This window comes from Solenopsis invicta, chromosome 16, assembly GCF_016802725.1.
Source record: "Solenopsis invicta isolate M01_SB chromosome 16, UNIL_Sinv_3.0, whole genome shotgun sequence".
NCBI classification, from domain to species: domain Eukaryota; kingdom Metazoa; phylum Arthropoda; class Insecta; order Hymenoptera; family Formicidae; genus Solenopsis; species Solenopsis invicta.
In genome coordinates this window covers 13,000,943-13,022,841 of record NC_052679.1, presented here as the reverse complement: position 1 = coordinate 13,022,841, position 21,899 = coordinate 13,000,943, and the positions used below count along the sequence as shown (strand labels likewise).

The 21,899-nt window shown below is 37.1% G+C and overlaps 2 protein-coding genes across 4 annotated transcripts in view; one reads left to right on the top strand and one right to left on the bottom strand.

Annotated features, from left to right (window-relative positions):
* Positions 1-21,899, bottom strand: part of LOC105200843 (coiled-coil domain-containing protein R3HCC1L) — an 83,349-nt gene that overhangs the window by 32,601 nt on the left and 28,849 nt on the right. The window lies entirely within an intron of this gene.
* Positions 384-1,433, top strand: LOC113005050 (stress response protein nst1-like). Its single transcript, XM_026139979.2, is given in 2 exon segments — positions 384-511; positions 513-1,433. Coding segments are annotated over 2 exon segments (624 nt in total). The 5' UTR covers positions 384-397; the 3' UTR covers positions 1,023-1,433.

Sequence of the window (21,899 nt, the reverse complement as noted above, 5' to 3'; positions counted from 1 at the left end):
ATTCTGGATAGGGCAAAGGCTTAGACAAGGATGTCCACTAAACCTAACACTATTTAGCATATGTATAAATGATCTAGAAGAAGAGATGGAAAAGGGATAAGTTGGAGGAGTTGTAATTGGCAAAGAAAAGTTCTGGTCGATAACATACGCAGACGACATCGTATTATTGGCAGAGAGAGAAGCAGAATTGAAAGGAATGATGGAGAGGTTTAGGAAATATATAGAGAATAAAAAGCTGAGCCTAAGTCTGGACAAATCAAAAGTGATGGTTTTCGAAAGCGGAATAGGAAGAAGAAAAAGAAGAGAATAGAAATGGAGAGAAGAAAATGTAGAAGTCAAGGAGATAAGAGGTCCGGAGAAACACATAAGAGAAAGACTATGGAGAGCTACAATAGCAATGAAGAGGAAATGGAGCATAGGGGAGAAAATATTCAAAGAAGACTATAAGAGAAGAATGGAAATGTTCGAAGCACTAGTTGAAAGCGTAGCTTTATATGGAGCGGAAGTCTGGGGCTGAAAAAATGAAAAAAACGTTAGACGGAATAAAGAGGAAGTACGTGAAATGGATATTAAACTTGGACAGAAGAACTTCGAATTACATACTACTGGAGGAGACGAAAATGGAAGAGATGAGAACGCAGGCAATCAGAAGAGCACTAAGATACGAGGAAAAGGCGAGACAATCAAAGAAGAAAATCGTAAGAGAATGCATAAGAGATTTGGAAAAGTGGCGGCCAAACGCAGAAGAAGGAAGATGGGAAAGAAAGAGAAGAGAGGTGTTGGAAAAGGCAGGAGTAAACAAGGAACAGCTAAGAAGGGAAAGAGAGGCTGGAAACAAAGATATAACAGAAAACATTCTGAAAGAACTAAAAATCAAAGAGAACAGAGAGAGACGGCAGAAGATAAACAAATCCAAGTATAACACTAACTACAAGACGATAGCACCAGAGGAGATACCAAAATACTTGGAGAGAAGGATGAAGAAGGACAGATGTCATAGCCAAATACAGATGCGGGAATGAAACGAGAGGGAGTCAATATTGGAGGAAAGAAGAGGAAAGGAGCTGTAGAATATGCAAGAATGCCGAAGAAAGTTTGTACCATATAATGAAAGAATGCGAGGCAACAAGAAGCAAAATGTCGATGGAAGAACTTACCGGAGAAGAAGGAAAGGGCTTGCAAGCGATGAAAAAGATAGAAGTGAGGAAGGAGACAGACAGAAAAGAGAAAGAAGAAGCAGAAGATAATAAAAAGAAAGAAGTTAATATACGCCAAAGACTTAATTGTAATGTTAACGTTGAGATTAAGGTTGATTAGAATGTTAACGAAGATATTAGTTTGAATTTCTGAATTTTTGAAGTTTAAAAAAATAGTAGGTTTTTTTATTGTTTTGTTTTTTAGTTTTTAAGATTTGATTTCAATAATAATGTTAATGTTAATTTTGATTCCCAATTAAGACGTTGGGTTGTTGATCTATTGAGATGTAATACGAATGCAAATTTCAAGACAAATATGTAAGGGACAAAAATGTATGTAGCTGGAAGCCATCCTAAGCCGCAAAGCATACGGATTAAAATAAAATAAATAAAATAAATTAAAACAAAATAAATCAATGCTGAACAAGTCAAAATATTATAAAATATAAATTAGAGTCAATTTGAAATTAACCCTTAAACACGTAAGTGGGTCTGAGAGATCCCATATGAAGTTTTGAACGCTTGCTATGTGAAGACGGAATGAGATAGAAAGACCAAGACGTAAAAAAAGTTTGAAATCTCTTTCGATTGATATGGTTGATCAACTTTTTTGGTCAACTAGAATTCGAACGGCACAACAGCAAAGTTAGGGTCAATGCGACCCATATAGTGTGTAAGTAAAACTTTTTTTGTGAGTATTTTACATAAAAAAGCTAGACAAAATACGTTCGAACAGGTCGGTTTGCGGATGTTACTCGCATATACTCTTTCTAAAGTTGGAATACTATAAAATGCTGTAAAAAAGGAAGTTTTTCCGAAATATATCATGAAACATATCAATTTTCAATTTTAGACACGATTTAATCAAAAATACCTTATATTCGCTTTGTTACATAAGTACATTTTTTAGTAGAAATGACAATGATATAATTTTTTTTGAAAGTATGAATCTTTAGCTTTAAAATACCGTATTGTAAAGTTCTTCAAAGTTTTTTGTTGCAAAGATATGATTTTTTTTTAAGTGGATTTTCAGATGCCCATAAATACCTCATATTCTCCATGTTACATAATTATTCTTTTTAAAAGGAATGACTTTGCCAAATTTTATTTTAAAAGTGTGACTCTTTAGTTTTAAAACACCGTATTTGAAAGTCCTTAAACGTTTTTTGTTGCAAAGATATAATTTTTTGAAGGAAAAGTGAATTTTTGACCATTTTCTCATTTTTGCTTAATGGTTTTGCTTTTAACTTCACAATGAATTATTTTTCGGCAATGCCGATTGTGCAGTCACACTCCTGAGATTTTGAACTTTTGTTTAAAAAAAAAAAAATCGTAGAAAAATATTGATTGTAATCAAAGTTCAGTAGCTTCTCAAAGTTGAAAAAGTCTCCCAGACCCAAAAATGTGTTTTCGTATTTTACAGGATCGGTGTGTTTAAGGATTAAAGTAACAAGAAAAATAATTATTGTACTTATGAGTTCTGAAAATATATTTTCAGGATTTATATTAGCATCTTTAAATGCTCAAAGACAAATTTTAAAAATATCCTGCATTTGTAATTGTGCAGTTTGTGAGCCTTTCAACCAAAATTGATGTTGCAAAACCTTTATCTTTTTACAATGTTCTGAGACCATTACATAAAAAATACGATCCGATACACATTTTGTAATAATCTGACAACTTTTGGATAATTATCGAGACAAACATTAAATAACTATTTCTGCATCACTGGCAATTAGTTACATAGTTTACACAGTATGTATTTTGATATGTGATAAATACGACAAGACAAACATTATTGAATTTTACAGACCTTAAAATTCGTTTCTACAAAAAAGAAGAATGATAATTACAAGTCGAAACATTTATTATATTCAATTAGTAATGTTTTAGTTCATTGACCCTTGCATATAATATCAAGTACCGCTCTTAAACCTATTCCTTGTTTGTATATTTGAAAATGAATCACATCCTTATTCATATGACATATTTTCTTTTTATGTAATACTGATTTTGTATTACAGGTCAAACATAATTTAAAATTGTTGAAAAATTATTTCATAATGAGATTGTAGACAACAAATAAATAATCTCTTTTGTTTTAAGAGCTAAATTTGATTTAAATTATAAATGTTTAGTATTTCCCAAACTAGATATTATACATTAAAAAAAAAAAAAATTTTATGCATTAAAAGCATTTCCAGCAAATACATGTATAAAGTCATCCTTACTTAATGCTAGTATAATTTCTCAATCAACAATGTAAATGTACTACATCGAGTGTGTTATGCAACATTGCTGAGTGGGAAATTACAACATTAATACAACGGTAACTTTGTGTTTGCTAGAATGCTATCGTGAAAACTGATTAAAGTATGTTGCTCTTCTGTAAGATTAAAAAAGTTTTGGTGGCATTTTCGATTATAATAAGTAATTATCTAGTTGCATAAAAATTATCTAGTTGCATAAGCGAATCGATGTAGTCATAGATTAAAAAATCATGCTTAACATATACGAAAATGACAAAAACAAGTAAAAACGTGATATTTTTAAAAATTATTAGTTAATGCTTAATAATGGGCTCTGTTTCAGTGGAGAATCAAAAAGTTATCGGACAAAGCCACAAAATACTCTTTACAAGCGAAAATAACCATAAAAATTTGCCAAAAAAAAAAATAAAAAAAAGCGGTTTTCGGGTATTTAAGGATGTTCTCACGGAAAAAAAATTCTAAACAAAATCAAAAAGGTAGTTTGCACAAAAATGCAACTATAATTAAAATATAGAGGTGTCAAGTCTTATGAGAGACAAGATATTACAATTCAAAATATTTTTTCGGCTTGTAAAATTAGAATTTCCTGTCAAAATGGAAAACAATAATTAGTAGTTATGGGTCTAAATAATATTTACCACCAATTAAAATTTCAAATCAATTCATTATAAACTCGCAGCAAACAAAAATTATTTACCAAAAAAATTTTTTTTAAAGCTATAGATGATAGGAAGAAGCTCGGGACTTGAAAATTTGGGAAACTTAGTTTTCTTTAATGACAAAAAGATGGGTCCAATTTCAGACAAAACCACTGAGGGGGAATTTCGACCCTGTTTTTTCGACTAATAGAGCCTTTATTAGTTTTTCTAGCTCCCCCCACCCCTCCAACAGATAGCAGAACTTCACACTTAAAATTGTACTAAGTTGCCGGCTAAGGATAAACGCTCTAAAGGCTATACCAAAAAATGAGTTCCAGGACTGCTTCCAAAAGTGGAAAGGCCGTTGGCAGCGTATTCTTCAATCAATGAGGACTACTTCGAAGGATGCCACCGGCCGGATGACAAAATAACACCAGCAGGAAAATATGAAGAAAGGTCGGATTCTTTTGGGACAGACCTCGTATATACGTGCACGCACGCACGCACGCACGCACGCACGCACGCACGCACGCACGCACGCACGCACGCACGCACGCACGCACGCACGCACGCACGCACGCACGCACGCACGCACGCACGCACGCACGCACGCACGCACGCACGCACGCACGCACGCACGCACGCACGCACGCACGCACGCACGCACGCACGCACGCACGCACGCACGCACGCACGCACGCACGCACGCACGCACGCACGCACGCACGCACGCACGCACGCACGCACGCACGCACGCACGCACGCACGCACGCACGCACGCACGCACGCACGCACGCACGCACGCACGCACGCACGCACGCACGCACGCACGCACGCACGCACGCACGCACGCACGCACGCACGCACGCACGCACGCACGCACGCACGCACGCACGCACGCACGCACGCACGCACGCACGCACGCACGCACGCACGCACGCACGCACGCACGCACGCACGCACGCACGCACGCACGCACGCACGCACGCACGCACGCACGCACGCACGCACGCACGCACGCACGCACGCACGCACGCACGCACGCACGCACGCACGCACGCACGCACGCACGCACGCACGCACGCACGCACGCACGCACGCACGCACGCACGCACGCACGCACGCACGCACGCACGCACGCACGCACGCACGCACGCACGCACGCACGCACGCACGCACGCACGCACGCACGCAAGCACGCACGCACGCACGCACGCACGCACGCACGCACGCACGCACGCACGCACGCACACATACGTAAATACGTACGTACATCATGAGACGCGAGAGCGGCTCGCGCAAAGTAAATTTTTTTCGTCCTACCATGTAAAAAACGCTACCGCGTATCATTTAAAGGAAGGAATATAGTTTTTTACAAATGGTTGTTTTTCTTTAAAAAATTAATGTTATTAAGAAGTGAATATAGTAGGGGAAAATATCGATTTTTCCGAGTACAATGACATAAGAATGATGTCCGTAAGTGCATTTGATGCTGAGATAAATTAAGCATGTATTTTTTAGCCCGATTTATGTCATAAAAAAATTTAGATACATTGTCGTCTCCAAAATTTCGCAAAATTTCGATTTGTCCTCTTATTCGAGCATACACAACCCAAATGGCGAACGGTACGGGGATGAATAGTAATCCTCGAGTTCTCTAACATTGATTTGAGCGCTGTGGCCGCGGCGACTTCCTCGTTAGTGGCGTTTGCGCCCTGTTCGCAGCGGGCGCCCGCTGCAAGCCTCGTGTGCCCCTGGCGGCCTCCGGCGGCGTGTCCGGGGCCGCCTGTGGAACTGTCACCCAGCCTTCGTCTGCGCATAGGGTCTGACGCACATCCGCCGTTGCGATTGACGGTCCTCTCCGGCTCTGTCATGTCAACTGCCAGTCCCTTTTCCCCCACTTCAGCGACTTTCTAGACTACTTTTCTCGTAATCATTACGACATTATCGCTATGTCGGAGACGTTGCTTAAACCCCCTGCTCTGGACATTCTGGTTTGTCTCCCTGGATTCTCGCTCCTGCGCGTTGACAGGGTGGGCAAAGAAGGAGGGGGATTGGCGTTTACGTACGCGACAGACTCTCTACGAGCGTGCTGGCATCCTCGCCTGCGGCCAATCCAAATACTTGCTGATGTGCATCTCCATTGCGGGACAGCGGCCGTTCATGTTAGCGATCATCTATCGGCCGTCTAAGCTAGGCTATATCGTCGACTTTCGGCAGGACTTTGAAAGATTTCTCCCATCCTTCCCAGCCGCGGTCGTGATTGATGACTTCAACATAGACCTAAATCGACTTCAACATACACGTTCTTTTGATGCTGACTCCCTGCACGACTTCTGCGATAGCAATCATCTTTTCATTGTTCCATTCACCGCTACTCATCACACTGCTACATCGCACACATGGATAAACCATTGCTTTGTTAGCAATCGGTCTTTCGTGTTATCGCACTTTCAATGTGCCCTCTCCTTTCTGTCCTGGCACAACCTGATCGGAGTCACCCTGGACTGCAACTTTAATAGACACCCGCCTCGTGTCATTTTGGTTCGCGATCTCTCTAAATTAAATCCTGAGACGTTACTTGGCTTTCTAAGCGGCCTCGACAGGGCCTCTTTCTATCGGCCCAATAAGCTAGATGAGACTGCTACTTTTAGCCTTGTTTGACTGCTAGTTTCCTTAATACTGCTCTTGACACCCTCGCTCCGCTTCGCTCCATTTGCACTAGAAGACCTCTGACCCTCTGGATTGATCAGAACATTCGGCTTCTGATGCGTACCAGAGACTCAGCTAGGAGAGTATACCGCCGGCATCCCTCTCCTGTCAATGTCGCCAATTTCCGCTCCTTGCGCAATAGAGTGAGCGCTCTTCTGGACACCGCCAGAAATGCCTATCTTGGTCGGCGTCTAAACGCCGCAGTTTCTCTTACACGGTTATGGTCTGAGCTCTGGTCGCTCGGCCGCGGTCCTCCGCCTTGCCTCTCGACTTCTCCCCTGATAAACTTAATTCTTTCTTCTCTTTTACCCATCTTTCTCCTCTCCCTTCTCTCACCTTCCTTCCTCTGCGTCGGTCCCTCGCCCTTCTCTCCCTGGTCTTCTTCCCTCTTCATCTGCCGCCTTAACCAATCCGTCTACTCCCTTTTACTTTTTACACATCACTCTTGATACCCTCCTAAGGGCGCTCACCCGGTGCTGCTCTAATGCTGCCGGACCCGATAACCTTAGTCAGCACTTCATCCTCGACTCTCTCTCCATCACTTTTCACCTATCCTCAAACTCCTAAAATCTTTCACTCAATTCCTCTACTTTCCCCTCCTCGTGGAAGCGCTCCCATCATTCCTCTTCCCAAAGTCAAAACTCCTTTCTCCCTCTCCGACTATCGTCCTATTTCCCTTCTGTGTTTCCTTTCCAAGGTCCTGGAGTGCATCATCTTTCACCAGCTGTCCTTCCATTTTTCCCCTTTCCACTTCCTTGATCCCCTTCAGTCCGGCTTCCGCCGCGGCTGTAGCACGCAAACTACCTTGGTTAAACTGGCGGATAATGTTAGGCAGGCGGTCGATCTTAGAAAAGTAACTCTTCTCATCTTGTTTGACTTTTCTAAGGCCTTCGACTCCGTTAGCCATAACCTACTCTTGCATAAACTCTCGCATTTCTGCATCTCTCCACCGGTCATCCGTTGATTTAAATCCTATCTTATCGGCAGAAGTCAGCGCGTCCGTGGACGCGACGGTTTCTCCTCTTCGTCCTCTATCCAGGCCGGCATTCTTCAGGGCTCTGTTCTTGGTCCCCTATTCTTTGCTCTCTACATTAATGACCTGAGACCTGTAATCCGTCAGAGTCGACATATCCTTTACGCCGACGATCTGCAAATCTATGTCAATTTCCCTCCTGCAGACCTCAAGCACGCGCTTGGTAGGATCAGGGAGGCCATCTCCGCGGTTGAGCGGTGCGCGTTAACCGTCTCACACTGAATGCCAAGAAAACCGTGGCCATTCACTTGGGCAGTGCTCGCTATGTAAACAACATCCGCGCGAATAATGAGATAGTTCTTAAACTCAATGGTACTCCTATTAAAGTCACTGACCAGGTGGTTAATCTTGGCCTAATTTTCACCTGCTCGCTCAGCTGGAATGAGCATGTTAAGTCCGTATCTAAGCGCGTGAACGGCGTCCTCTGCCGTCTTAAATATTACAGACACTGTCTCTCGCGCCCCCTGCGCGTTCGTCTTGTGTCCTCTCTGATCCTCCCTCTTTTCAATTACTATGCTGCCATCCTGACTGACCTCACCAGACAGCTTCGCCTCAAACTCAGGCAATTGATGAATACCTGCGTGCGATTCATTTTTGACCTTTGCTGGAACGACCATGTCTCCCCCTTCTGTTCCCAGCTTGGCTGGCTGCAGGCGGACGATAGACGATCTTATCTCCTCGGCTGCTTAATCTACTCTATTATTCGTAGCAACACTCCGTCTTACTTGGCTTACAAGCTTTCTCCCTGCTCTAAACCCAGGGCTACCTCTAGAGTTTCCCCATTAGACCTTGTCATTCCCTCATGTCGCACCTCCACTTATCAACGGTCCTTCGCTGTGGCTGCACCCATTTTCTGAAACTCACTCCCAATCTCCATTCGTAACACCAAGACCACACTTTCACGGTCTTCTCCTCTTCCTGCGGCAGAGGGGCTTCTCCGTCCCTGGTCTAGCGTGGGGCGTGTATGCTCTTTTCCCTATCACTTTCACTTATCTTTTTCTCCGATTTGAGCTACTTTTTCCTCTGTTTTATTTTGCGTTATCTGTATCCTTTTTCTTTTTGCGCGTTATTCATTCGTGTTTTCTTTTACATTCTCTCTTACATCTTATAGCTTGCGTTAATTCTTTTTACTCACGTTACGCGTTATATTTTATACTGTTATTCTTTTTTTTTGTTATTTGCATTATCTGCGTCTTTTTCTTTACGTTATCTCCATTTTTATTCTTACTCCAATATCGCGTCAATAATTGCTTCACTTGCGTTATTGTTGCATTTATTTTATTTTTTTAATTTTATTTTCTACTCACGTTATGCGACCTGTTTGCTTCTTATATTACTTTTATTTTTCGTTGCCTGTATTCAACTTAGTTTCTATCTTGTTACTAGTCTATTTCGTTTTTAGTTTGTAAGAGCTTTTTTTCTTCTCGTTCTGCTGTACACCTGTATGTACTTGGAGGGCTTACCATAGGGATAATAAAACGCACATTTATTCATTCATCCCACCCCCCTCTCCCGTTCCCTCCCTTTCTCCCTCCATCTCTCTCTCCCTTCAATTAGAAGAAAAGTGCAACTGAAGCGTATCAAATGCTTGTAGAATTGTATGTTAAATTTACATCATCGGATAAATCTCGCAGAAAATAGTTTCGACAATTTAAAAGTGGTGATTTTAGTGTTGAAGACAAAAAGCGTTCGGGTCAACCAAAAAAGTTTGAAAATGAAGAATTAGAAACATTACTCGATTAAGATTCGTGTCAAACGCAAGAAGAGCTCGCAAAAACATTGGAAGTTACTCAACAAGCTATTTCGAAACGACTCAAAGCCGCGGGATACATCCAAAAGCAAGGAAATTGGGTCCCATACGAATTGAAACCGAGAGATATCGGACGACGATTTTGTATGTCCAAAATGTTGTTGAACGGTACAAAAAAAGTCTTTTCTGTATCGAATAATTACCGGGGACAAAAAATGGATTCACTACAACAACCCGAAATGCAAAAAATCGTATGTAAAGCCCGGCCAACATCAATGCCAAAGCCGAATATCCATGGTGCAAAAATAATGCTCTGTATTTGGTGGAATCAGAAGGGTGTGATCCACTATGAATTATTAAAATCTGGTCCAGCCATCAAGGGTGTTACGTGTTCACATGTCACTTTCGATTCAGGCGCGTAAACACAGTGGCGTAATAGGACATGTAAGCGAATTAGGATGGCACTGGGGATAATGAGTCAAAGATATACACGCATACCGAGAATCGCTGCGCGCTTTTCTCGTTCGGCACATTACCGTTATCGGACGTGTATTCAGAACACTAGAAATAAACGAGTATTACATATCGGCTGACACGAGTTCTTCCCTTACATCCGAACTCTACCCCTTGCGGGGATACAACAGTTTGTCGACGAGGATGGGATCCTGTACAAGAGGTTAAGAGAAGAGTGCAAAAGAAAAAAGATTTTTTGAAACAAAAATATGTGCGTGTTACGTAAGAGTGCCGAGCAAGTTTTTTTTCTACACATTACGACGCTTGTACTGTGAATTCCGAACCACCATGGCCGAAGCAATTGTTCACGAGAACTTTGCTATAGAAGCTTTCGATCCTGCCGTTACAAATTGAAAACGTTTTGAGGGAGCCGTTACAGTTTTCAAGGTCCCTGAAGCACAGAAGGTAGCTTGCTTGTTGCATTTTATTGGAACAAAATTGTTCGACATACTTTGTGACAAGTTAGCGGCTTTCGATTCGTACACGCAGACGTACAATACAGTTGCGTCGCATTTAAAGGATTTCTACGCGCCAGCACCGCTGGAAATAGCGGAAAATTACCGGTTTCATCAGAGGAAACAGTCCGATGGGAAAAGCATACATCAATACTTAGCAGTTTTACACAAGCTGATTATCAATTGCAATTTTGGAGAGTATCTAAAAACGGCGTTGCGGAACCAGTTCGTTTTCGGGCTTACAAGCCGGCGTACACAGGCGAGATTATTGGAGACAAAAGATCTGACCTTCCACAAGGTGGTCAAAATTGCTCTTTCGATGGAATTGACAGAGAAGGACGTCAACCAAATTCAAACAGCAGGAGTTTCATCCGTGCATTACGCGGGCCAGAAGGAAGCGGCGGTTAAAATGAAGAACAAATCATCACAACACAAGAAGCCGGTAAACAGGCCAGTTTCGTTCCACAAAGCAAAGCGTGCGTTACAGGTCGTCCCTAATCATAATAATACAGGCGGTACAAATAACATTACATGTTACAGATGCGGAGATAAACATCTAGCTTCAAAATGTACATTAAATAGAGAAATTGTATGTTCCATTTGCGGCGTCAAAGAACATTTGGCGAAAGTATGCAAGCGAAAAAATAAGACATCGGCGCATCAACTAAACGACATTTTATGGATGAACTCGGAGCATATTAAGCATAGAGATAGGTATTTTGCATCCGTCGTTACAAACGGCAAGGAGATACAGTTGGAAATAGACAGCGGAGCGGCTTTAACAATTTTAAGTAAATATTTCCTGAAGTGTTGGTTTCCTGATGCACAAATAAAGAAATCGGACTTACTTAATTATTTACATTTTGCAAAACAATTACGGTTATCGGATACGTAGAAGCACAAGTATGTTACAAGGAAATTACAAAACTACTAAATATGTACATTACAGCCATGGATAGAGAACCACTGATGAGGAAAGAGTGGATTCGTCAGTTAGGCGTACAATTGACAAATACGGTATTTACGTTAAGTTCAAGTACAGAAAATTTTACGCAAATACAAAAACGGTTTAGATTCTTCTTGTACAAAAATTAAGCAATTACAAGCGCGGCTTACATTAAAAAAAAAACGCAAAACCAATTTTTCTAAAAGCAAGGAAAGTACCTTTCAAAATAATACCCTTAGTAGAACGGGGAATTAATAGATTCGTCAAAAAAAAAAAAATTTTCCAAGAAACTAGCGCGGCAGAGTAGGCGACGCCGGTCGTACCGGTGTTAAAAAAAAAAAAAAACAATTCGGGGAGACTATGCGGAAATTTTAGCGTGACGGTTAACAAGCAATTACTAGTAGACGAATATCCGTTACCAATAATTGACGAGCTTTTCAGTAGTTTGTCAAGACAAAAATTTTCGAAAATAGATTTAAAGCAGGTCTACCTACAAATGGAAATCCATACCGCGGATAGAGTTACTGACATTTAATACGCACCGCGGATTATACAAGTGTATACGATTATTATACAGAATTGAGTCAGCGCCAGCAATCTGGCAAAGAGAAATTGAAACCGTGCTGAAAGGCATTCCAGGAGTTTCGATCTCCTTAGACAATATAAAAATTACGGGGCCAAATAATCAAGTGTATCTGGAACGACTTAAGGAAGTACTTACACGGTTATCAAAATTCAATATTCAAATCAATAAGAAAAGTGAATTTTTTAAAGAGGGTATACATTATTGTGGTTATTTTACATTGATAAAAACGGTATTCACAAAGAAAAAAGTAAAATGGAAGCCATTAAGAAAATGCCACGTCCTAAAAATGTATCTGAATTACGTGCTTTCTTAGGATTAATTAACTATTACGGGCGGTTTATACGAAATATGAGAGCATTACTTACACCGTTGTATACATTGTTACAAAAAGAAGGCGGCAAAGTTGTTGTTTTTAAGTGGATACCGAAATGCAAAACTTCAAGGTGATAAAAAGTTCACGAGTGATAAAGTTTTGGCGCATTACAATCCAAAATATCCGTTAATTGTCGTACGTGATGTAAGCATGTACGGTGTAAGAGCAGTCCTCTCGCAAAAATATCCAGATATATCTGAGCGAGTAATGTATGCTTCACAATCCTTATCCCAAACACAGCAAAAGTATGCACAAATCGACAAGGAGACGTATGCAACTATCTTTGCAATAAAAAAGTTTTACCATACGAAAAAAGTTTTTTTCTATACGGAAACTATTTTACACTTTATACTGACCACCGTTCACTTAAACAAATTTTTGCACCAAACAAAGCGTTACCGGTACATAGCGCATGCAACACTACAAAATTTTCTTACAAATTTTCTTCAATTACGATATTAAGTACAAAAATACAAAACTACATAGTAATGCAAATGGATTGTCGCATTTACCAATTCAGTCAGAGGACAACTTCGAATATGATTTAGTAGACGAATACAAAATCAAATTAACAGAGTCTATTCCAATTACATTTACATAATTGGCAGCGGAGACCGAAAAAGATACGGAATTACAAGGATTATTACATGCACTACAATCAGGCAAAGAAATTAAGCCAGGAGAAAGATTCAATGTCCCGCTTGTCGAATTCAGTTGTCAACATGGTGCAATTTTACGAGACGGTAGAGTTTTAGTGCCGCGAAAATTACAAAAAAAAGTTTTGCAGGAGTTACATGAGGAACATTTCGGCATAGTTAAAATGAAAGCAATGGCGAGGAGATATTGTTGGTGGCCGGGCATCGACAAGGATTTAGAACGTTTAGCTAAAAACTGCGAAAATTGTAACTTAGTGCGAAACGATCCGTAGAGAACACAAGCGCTTACGTGGAGGCCAGCTGATCGGGCGTTCCAAAGAGTACATATTGATTACGCAGGGCCCTTCATGGGACATTACTTCTTTGTGTTGGTGGATGCATTTTCAAAGTGGCCGAAAGTACTCATTACAAAGAACATAACGAGTAGTACAACAAATAAATGCTGCAGGTAAATCTTTTCAACGTTTGGCATACCCGAGGTGGTGGTGTCAGACAACGGCCGACATTTTGTATCAAGCGAATTCGAAAATTTTCTCAAATGTAATGGCATTATACATAAAACTACGGCACCGTTTCATCCGGCAACAAACGGGCAGGCGGAGAGAATCGTTCAAACTTTCAAACAAATGTTAAGAAAAAAATTCCAAACCTTATCAGCAAGTACGGAAGATTTACAAGTAGCGTTGCACCAAATTTTACTACATTACAGAAACCTGCCCCATGTGTTATTGGATAAATCGCCAGCGAAGAAAAATGTTAGGGCGTAAATTGCGTACACAATTGGATTTATTGCGACCAATACAGAGTAACATAAGCGAAGATAGTAAAATTAATTGGAAGTCATATGAAAAGCTTCGTGAAATATCGGTGAGCGAGTGAAATGTCGGAATTACTACGGTAAACAAAAATGGGTTTTTGGTCGCGTACAACAAAAACTCGGACAGGCACATTACATAATTCGTTTAAATAATGGCAAATATTGGAAGAGACACATTAATCAAATTCAAAGGATGGGTGATATTCCGATAAGAAATGCAAACAATACAAATGATGATATGTTCGACTACGAACCACCAAACGTAAGCTCAAATCCGGGAAATAATGCTAGAAACATAAGCAAAAACAAAAATACGGAAATCGTAAGAAAAACACTAGCGTGGCCAAATGTGGACAATACACCACGCAGATCAGTGCGAGAAACGAAGATTCCAACACGTTACAGGGAACCAATCTCATTGTAAAAATTATTCATTAAGATGTACATTTTCTTTTTTTTTCTTAAGAGAGGGAAAAGTGTTACGTGCTTACATATCACTTTCGAATTAGGCGCGTAAACACAGTAGCGTGATAGGACATGCGAGCGAATTAGGATGGCGCTGGGGATAACAAGTCAGAGATAAACACGCGTACCGAGGATCGCCGCGCGCTCTTCTCGTTCGGCACATCACCATTATCCGACGTGTATTCAGAACACTAGAAATAAACGAGTATTACATATCGGCTGACACGAGTTCTTCCCTTACATCCGAACTCTACCTCTTGCGGGAATACAACAACGGGAGACTTCTACAGGCAACAATTGATCCGTTTAAAGCGAGCTGTAGCCAAAAAAACGTCCAGAATATGCGACCAGACACGAGTCCATAATTTTTTATCATGACAACGCTCGACCTTGTGTTGCTGTTCCGGTTAAAAACTATTTGGAAAATAACGGATGGGAAGTTCTGACTCACCCGCCTTATAACCCAAACCTTGCCCCTTCCGACTACTATTTGTTTCGATCGATGCAGAACGCTTTGACTGGAATATGTTTCATTTCAAAACAGGGTAGCAAAAATTAGGTCGATTCATTCTTAGCTTCAAAAGGTGAACGCTTCTTCCGCCGGAATCCATAAATTGCCAAAAAGATGAGAAAAAGTAGTGGCTAGCGATGGACAATACTTTGAATAAGGTATTAATTCATTTTATCGTTCAAATAAATGCGTTTTTCAAGCAAAAAAACGGACTTAAGGAATTAAGTTGTACACCCAATATATAGAACCAAACTACAAAGAATAAAACCAAATATATCATCAAAAAGAAGTAAAATCAAAAATATTGCAAGTATATTTATTACCGATGGGGTGGGAGTCTTATGACCACTAGCCACTTACAGTGTTAAACAGTAGAAAAACTCTAGGCACCAGCCGCTTTAAATAGCTGTGATCAATCGCAACGTGGTCAAACGAGTCACACGCGTATCGATGAGCAACAATAAATTATGTAACAGATAAAATCAAATATGGGCAAAATCTGTAGCAGTAGCGTACTTGGCGCGCCCGTCTTTTTTTATATAATTCTTACAGCAGTCCTATTGTTCGTACTTCTACTTAAATCACTGACGAATCTCAAAATATTTTTTCCACCAACTTATAAGTTTACAAATATACTTACACAGACAAGAGAAAGTTTGCCATCAAAACAAGCAATTTTATTTGAAAATTTAATACTGAATCTTGTTACACTTTATTACAATATATACAAATTCTGAAACTATTTACAGACTTATTTGTCATTAGAATGACTCGTCCCTTCGTTCGAATGTCATTACAGAATTTTTATTTTCAAAGAATGATCTTTTCATTCCCAATATTTGAGAATAAAAAGAAGACCAATAAACGAACCTTCGGTAATTTGTAGAGTTCCTAAAATAAGAAATAGGCAAAACCGCCGCCATATACAGCCAAATTTACGTTGGTTATACTAATTTCTCATTTTTAGGTTAGCTATATCGTACATGAGTTTGATGTACTTCGTGTCAATTCGTAGTAGTCATAGGCCGTCTACATGTTCGGACGTGTTTGCCGTTATTAATATTTTTTTAAACCGTCGATTGTATCACAATCGGCCGCCAAGACGTTGTTGTCCTTAAGTTTTGAATTCCACTACTTTGTGTAATGATCGTATCGTCCCCGTAATTCTGGGGATGGAAACCAGTAATTACTGAACTGAACCGTGTAACCACGTGTATATGGAAGAACAATGGAAGATGATTTGACAATTTCAAACGCTTGATGGTATCGTTGTGTTGTACCAATAGAGATGAATCATTTAATATTAATAAAGCTGCTGAAATGGAGAATGCTAAACAACTTTTACAAGATAGTTAATATATAAAATATTTACATAGTCACTACTGTTTATCTGTATATTTTCTTTTCTAATGTTATATTAATATTATACAGAAGAGCTTCGATTTGATACGGATGAATCTAATTTTAACGCGAGTCTCATCCAAAGAAACATGGATTTTCGAAGAGAAACAAGATATTCAAAGAGTATAACAACATAATGGATCACGAAATTAAACATGCGATTACAAACAAGTTTTTTTATTGCACTTTAGCACCTTTTTAGCACGCATACAAACACTTTTACTAGCATATACATTTTCTTGACTATTTAACTTTAGATCGCAAATTATTGACATTTTTTTTCAATTTAAAATTAATAAACTTTTTTTATAATTTTTGCTTTTAAACAGTGACACAATAAAAAATAAGATGTATCAATACATTTTTCAATAAAGAATTTTTTAGCATTTAAAGATAACATGTAAACTTGTTTATAATATAATCTAAAAACTTTTTCCATTTTAACAAAAAATTCAAAAGTACAATCATTAATAAAAAATAAAGATTCATCATTAAAATATCGCATTTGTGTTAACTGTGCATAAGGAAACGTTGTAGGTGTCTTCGATTCTACAGAACTAATACATGCAGAACATGATACATTATCTTTGTTAATTATTTTATATATCACATACCCTGCAACGTAATACAAACAATTTAATGTCATGTTATTAAAATGTAAATCATTATTTTTATCATTAATTTCAAGAGATATAGATGGATCTTAGCATTTTGAATAGATAACGTTGTTTCACTCTGTTTAAGTTCATTTTTTCTTTTTTCGTTAAAATATTCAAAAATTCTGAAAAAATTCCCTGTCATTTTCTTGGTAAACTATGAAAAACATTCTTCATATATTGCGCTACTGTAATCAATTTCAGATTGTTTTTAAACTGAAGAGCATTTGGTATGACATTCTTAGAACATATAACAGAAAACAAATTCTCTACACAATCCTGCATAAAGCGTGATGTGAAAACGAATTCAAAGTTTTCATAGTTCAACAGATATTTTGATAAATCAATAATTGATTGTGTTGATATCAGTATCCCTATTTGAAATGGTTTCTATACTCCAAATTGACCAACTTTTATAGAAAGCATTAGTTCATTAATTTCTTCCAAATACGTTATAGTTTCAGAGAATTTTTCTTCAGATAATTTGCTTAAAGCTAATCTTACATTTCTTGAACTTACGATTTTGAATCATTTCGACATCATATTAATAAACCAAGTAGTTGCAATTAAGTTTGAATTATTGATTTCATGTGAAATAAATTCTAATCCTGAACTAACTGCATGACTCATAACGCTTGTAGCACTGCTTACTTTCATCGTCAGAAAATGATTTTTTGAATCTAATAACTTTTTAATTTTGGAACTAATGCTAAACCAAAATCTAAAGCATTTTCTTGTATTGAAAGTAATTTTTTTATATGATATGCTTCTACTTTATTTGTTGGTAGAGAATATTTATTAACAAAGTTTTCTGAAATAATAATAATAAAATTATTTCGTAATAATCCTTGATTTAAGTTTTTAAACGCATGTGCTGCATTATGAAAAAAGTAAAGCTTTCTGTTGTTATCAATATGTTGGATGTATACAATTATTGATAACTTTACAATTTGGTGAAGCCGTAATACCAAATGCTCTCCACATACTCATATTTGAGGAACCCATATCAGACATAATGCTATGTACGCGAAGACCAATCTCTTCAGCCTTATTGATTAAATCAGAAAGGATTAATTTTAATCTAGAACCATTAAAAGAATGTCCTGTAAAATAATATGCAATTATTTGTTTCCACCTACTGCCGATATCTGCAAGCATAATAACCAAAGCGTGTGTTGCCAATTCTTCTAAATTAGAATTTTTGAAATTTGCAAAATTTACATATCTTACATAAGTGTTATTAGTTTGATCTAATGTACTGCTAGGCGTTATTAACATTTCATCTAAGATAATAGCACAATGTTTATCAAGTTCATTTTTAAATTGAGATATTTTAATTTGCAAAAACTTAAATACTTCGTGTAATATTCCGCTATCAAATTTCAAATTTTCCAGGCATTTGCGTAAAGTTCTCAAACTTGGTAATGGCAAATCTTATCTTAATCTTTCATATCCTGTACTTTCGCAAATAAATTTATATTTAAAAGCTTTTTGTAAGGTTTCTGTTGATCAACTGGACACTTTCTCACAAGTACCACATAAGAGCAATATTTAATCTTCATTTAAAATTTGTTTAACTACTTGTGGCAACTTACTATGTGTATTGTGTAATGTATACACTTTTTGTTCCAATCTTTTAATTTTACGTTTTACTTGTAATAATTTGTTTTTAGTTTTAAGTCTGTTTTTCTGTTTTTTCATAACATTTCAACAATTTTGTAACATTTAAATTATTTTCATTATTTTGTTTTAAAAGAAAAATTAAATTTTCTTTATTTTTTTCTTCATGTGAAACTTCATCTAAACTTATTTCATTATTTGCATCTATGTTTTCATCTACGTGTGATTCTATCTTTTCTGAATCCATTTGTATTACTTCATTTTCTTCATATGTAACATTTTTCTTTTCTTCTTTTTATAATAAATCTTTTCGTACATTACTTGCTTCTTGTTGCATATTACTTGTTTCTGACATATTTACTAAATATAAATAATATTCTTTTAAAATATTAATTCAAATATATATTATATTTTTAATTTAAAAATGGGATAAATTATCAAAATGATTTTATGTAAAAATTGTTTTTCAAATTATAACATTCTTTTACAATTAATTATTACTTACTATTATTGAATAAAGTTGGTACAGCATTTCTTTTCAACTTTTTTAATCCGTCTGTCTTTTGCTGTTCCCATGCTTCTAGTATGAAATGAGTCTAACGGGACATTTTTTTAAAAGGGTAAAATTAATAATTACTATTTGTTTCAATCATTATCAAATATTATAATATACTACGTGTATATATTTTACAGTTGTTTCTGTATTTATTAAGAATATTTATTAATCTCTTTTTTACCTCACATAATGTAGAAAATTTAGTTGGTGTCCAATTTTCTCGTTTAATATGAAGTACCCAAAAAGTACATTTTTCTACATCTTTTAATAAAAAGTGACACATTTTGAATTCTTTTGAGGATGAATTGAAACATCCTGGAGCCACACACCCTGACATTTTAATTTTTTATTATGTGCCTATTAACCCAATGTGTAATCTAATTTAGATTGTTTATTAATCGGTTGCTAAGATCATAGGTGGGTAAATTAATCAACATTATTAATCATTTATTAATTTAATTATACATATATAACATTGTGAAATATTTACAAAATATAATATTGAATAGTATATTAGCTATAAAGTATTTCTGTCTTAATTATTGTTTCTTTTTACAAACGTCATATTTAAAATTCGTGGTTGTTACATATGGCAGATTGAGGCAACCAATCAAAAATCGCTACTACATTTGCCTAACTCTTATTTTAGGAACTCTAGTAATTTGTACCAATATTGTAAACTTTTAATATTTTCATCATCATGATTATAATAACGATAATCTTCACTGAAATTATCAGTGCAGAAAATGTTATGTAAAACTTATTTTTAATGCATTAGCAATTTTACTAATTATTTATCCAAACTAAGATATTGTAAGCCTCAAATTTATTTAACAAGATCATTTTGGAATATTATGTTTACAATTGTAATAAAATTCATTTTATAAAAACAGAAATTTTATAATAAGCAAATTGTTCACATTATTTCTTTAAGCTTTATTCAATAAAATCTATATTATTAAACTTTGTAATCAATATAAAACATTGTATTTTGTATAAATCAATATAACCCAAATAAAAAATGGAAAGGTTATGTCAAATAATAACTTTTATTGTTACCATAAAATTTGAAAGTGAATATCTTTTCAATGTAGACATAAAATGATGGTCGTTCTATTTTTCTTGTTATTTAAGGAGTAACAAGTATAGTATAGTAAAACAAGTATAGTAAAATGATCTGTCTGCATGTGTACGTTGTTGACTTACATCGCACGCACGCGCACACGCACACGCCCACACACGCACACAAACACACACAATATAGTCCCAATCATGACATAAATATTTGACACAATAAATGCAAATTTTGGTAAAAATAATGCTATAAAATACAGTATGATAAAGAATAAAAAATTAAAAAAATTATTAAGAAAGTTTAACATAAAGATAAGATTATTATATGTACAGAATAGCTAAGTTTAAATTTTTACAATATTTATTATTACACTTAATATTAAACATAAAATAATGTAATTTTGAAATCTCGTTATTTACTATAACATTACAAAAATTAATAAAAAAATACTTGTTAATTTTTATGTAATTATTATTATTATTATAAAAAATTATGTTAACGGTATCATTTATATATATATATATATATATATATATATATATATATATATATATATATATATATATATATATATATATATATATAAACGGGCGGGCCAAATACGCTGCTGCTAAAAATTTTGCCTAGTTTGATTTTATCTGTCACATAATTTGTTATTCATCGGTACAGGGGTGATCTGTTTGACCACGTTGCGATTGATCACAGCCATTTAGAGCGGCTAATGCGCGTGTGTGAAGTTAGTACCCCAACTTTAGTTCCTCGAGTGTTCCGATTAGAGTTCTCAATTCATTTCGAAAAGATTAAAAATTCCCTATAATATATATTAAGAATTCTGCTCAATAACAATTTCAAAATTAAATTTAAAAAATGGAGTGATAATTTCTTTTCGAAATTAAAGACCGAATAGTTCTGAAGGTGCCTAAAGTTTTTCCACTGTTTAACACTGTAAGTAGCTGGTAATTCCAACGTGGTCATAAGACTCCCACCCCATCGGTAATAAATATACTTGCAATATTTTTGATTTCACTTCTTTTTGATGATATTATATTTGGTTTTATTCATTGTAGTTTGGTTTGCTTTGGTTCTATATACAAAAATATATACTTGGCACATTGTTTTTACATTTTTAATGTTTTTTTTTAGATGAATTTCCCGGGGGTTGAGCTACCTACCGGGCGCGTCTCCGGGTGGCGGATAGGAGAACGGCCGGAGGGGCCCGAGTCCCCCAGGGATAAAATCCTGCGTGGGATTAGGGTACCTCCGGTGACCAGACTGGTAGAGTACTGCCAGAGTGAGCGGCTTCCCCTGATAGTGGGTTGCGATGCTAACTCGCACCACACAGTCTGGGGTAGCACGGATACCAACAATAGAGGTAGGAGGCTGTTAGAATTTCTAACGTCGACGGACCTGGAGATTCTCAACAGAGGTAACGAGCCCACCTTTTGCACGGCGGTGAGGAGAGAGGTTCTCGATCTTACTGTCTGTTCTAGGTGTGTATCGAGGGATGTGGTCGGATGGAGGGTCTCGCGCGAACCTTCACTGTCAGACCATAGGCAAATCACCTTCAAGCTGGCCTGGGCCAGAGGTGAGATGACGACGTTCAGGGACCCTAGAAGGACAGATTGGGACTCCTATCGGGTGGACTTGAAATGCCATCTCGAGGGCTTCCC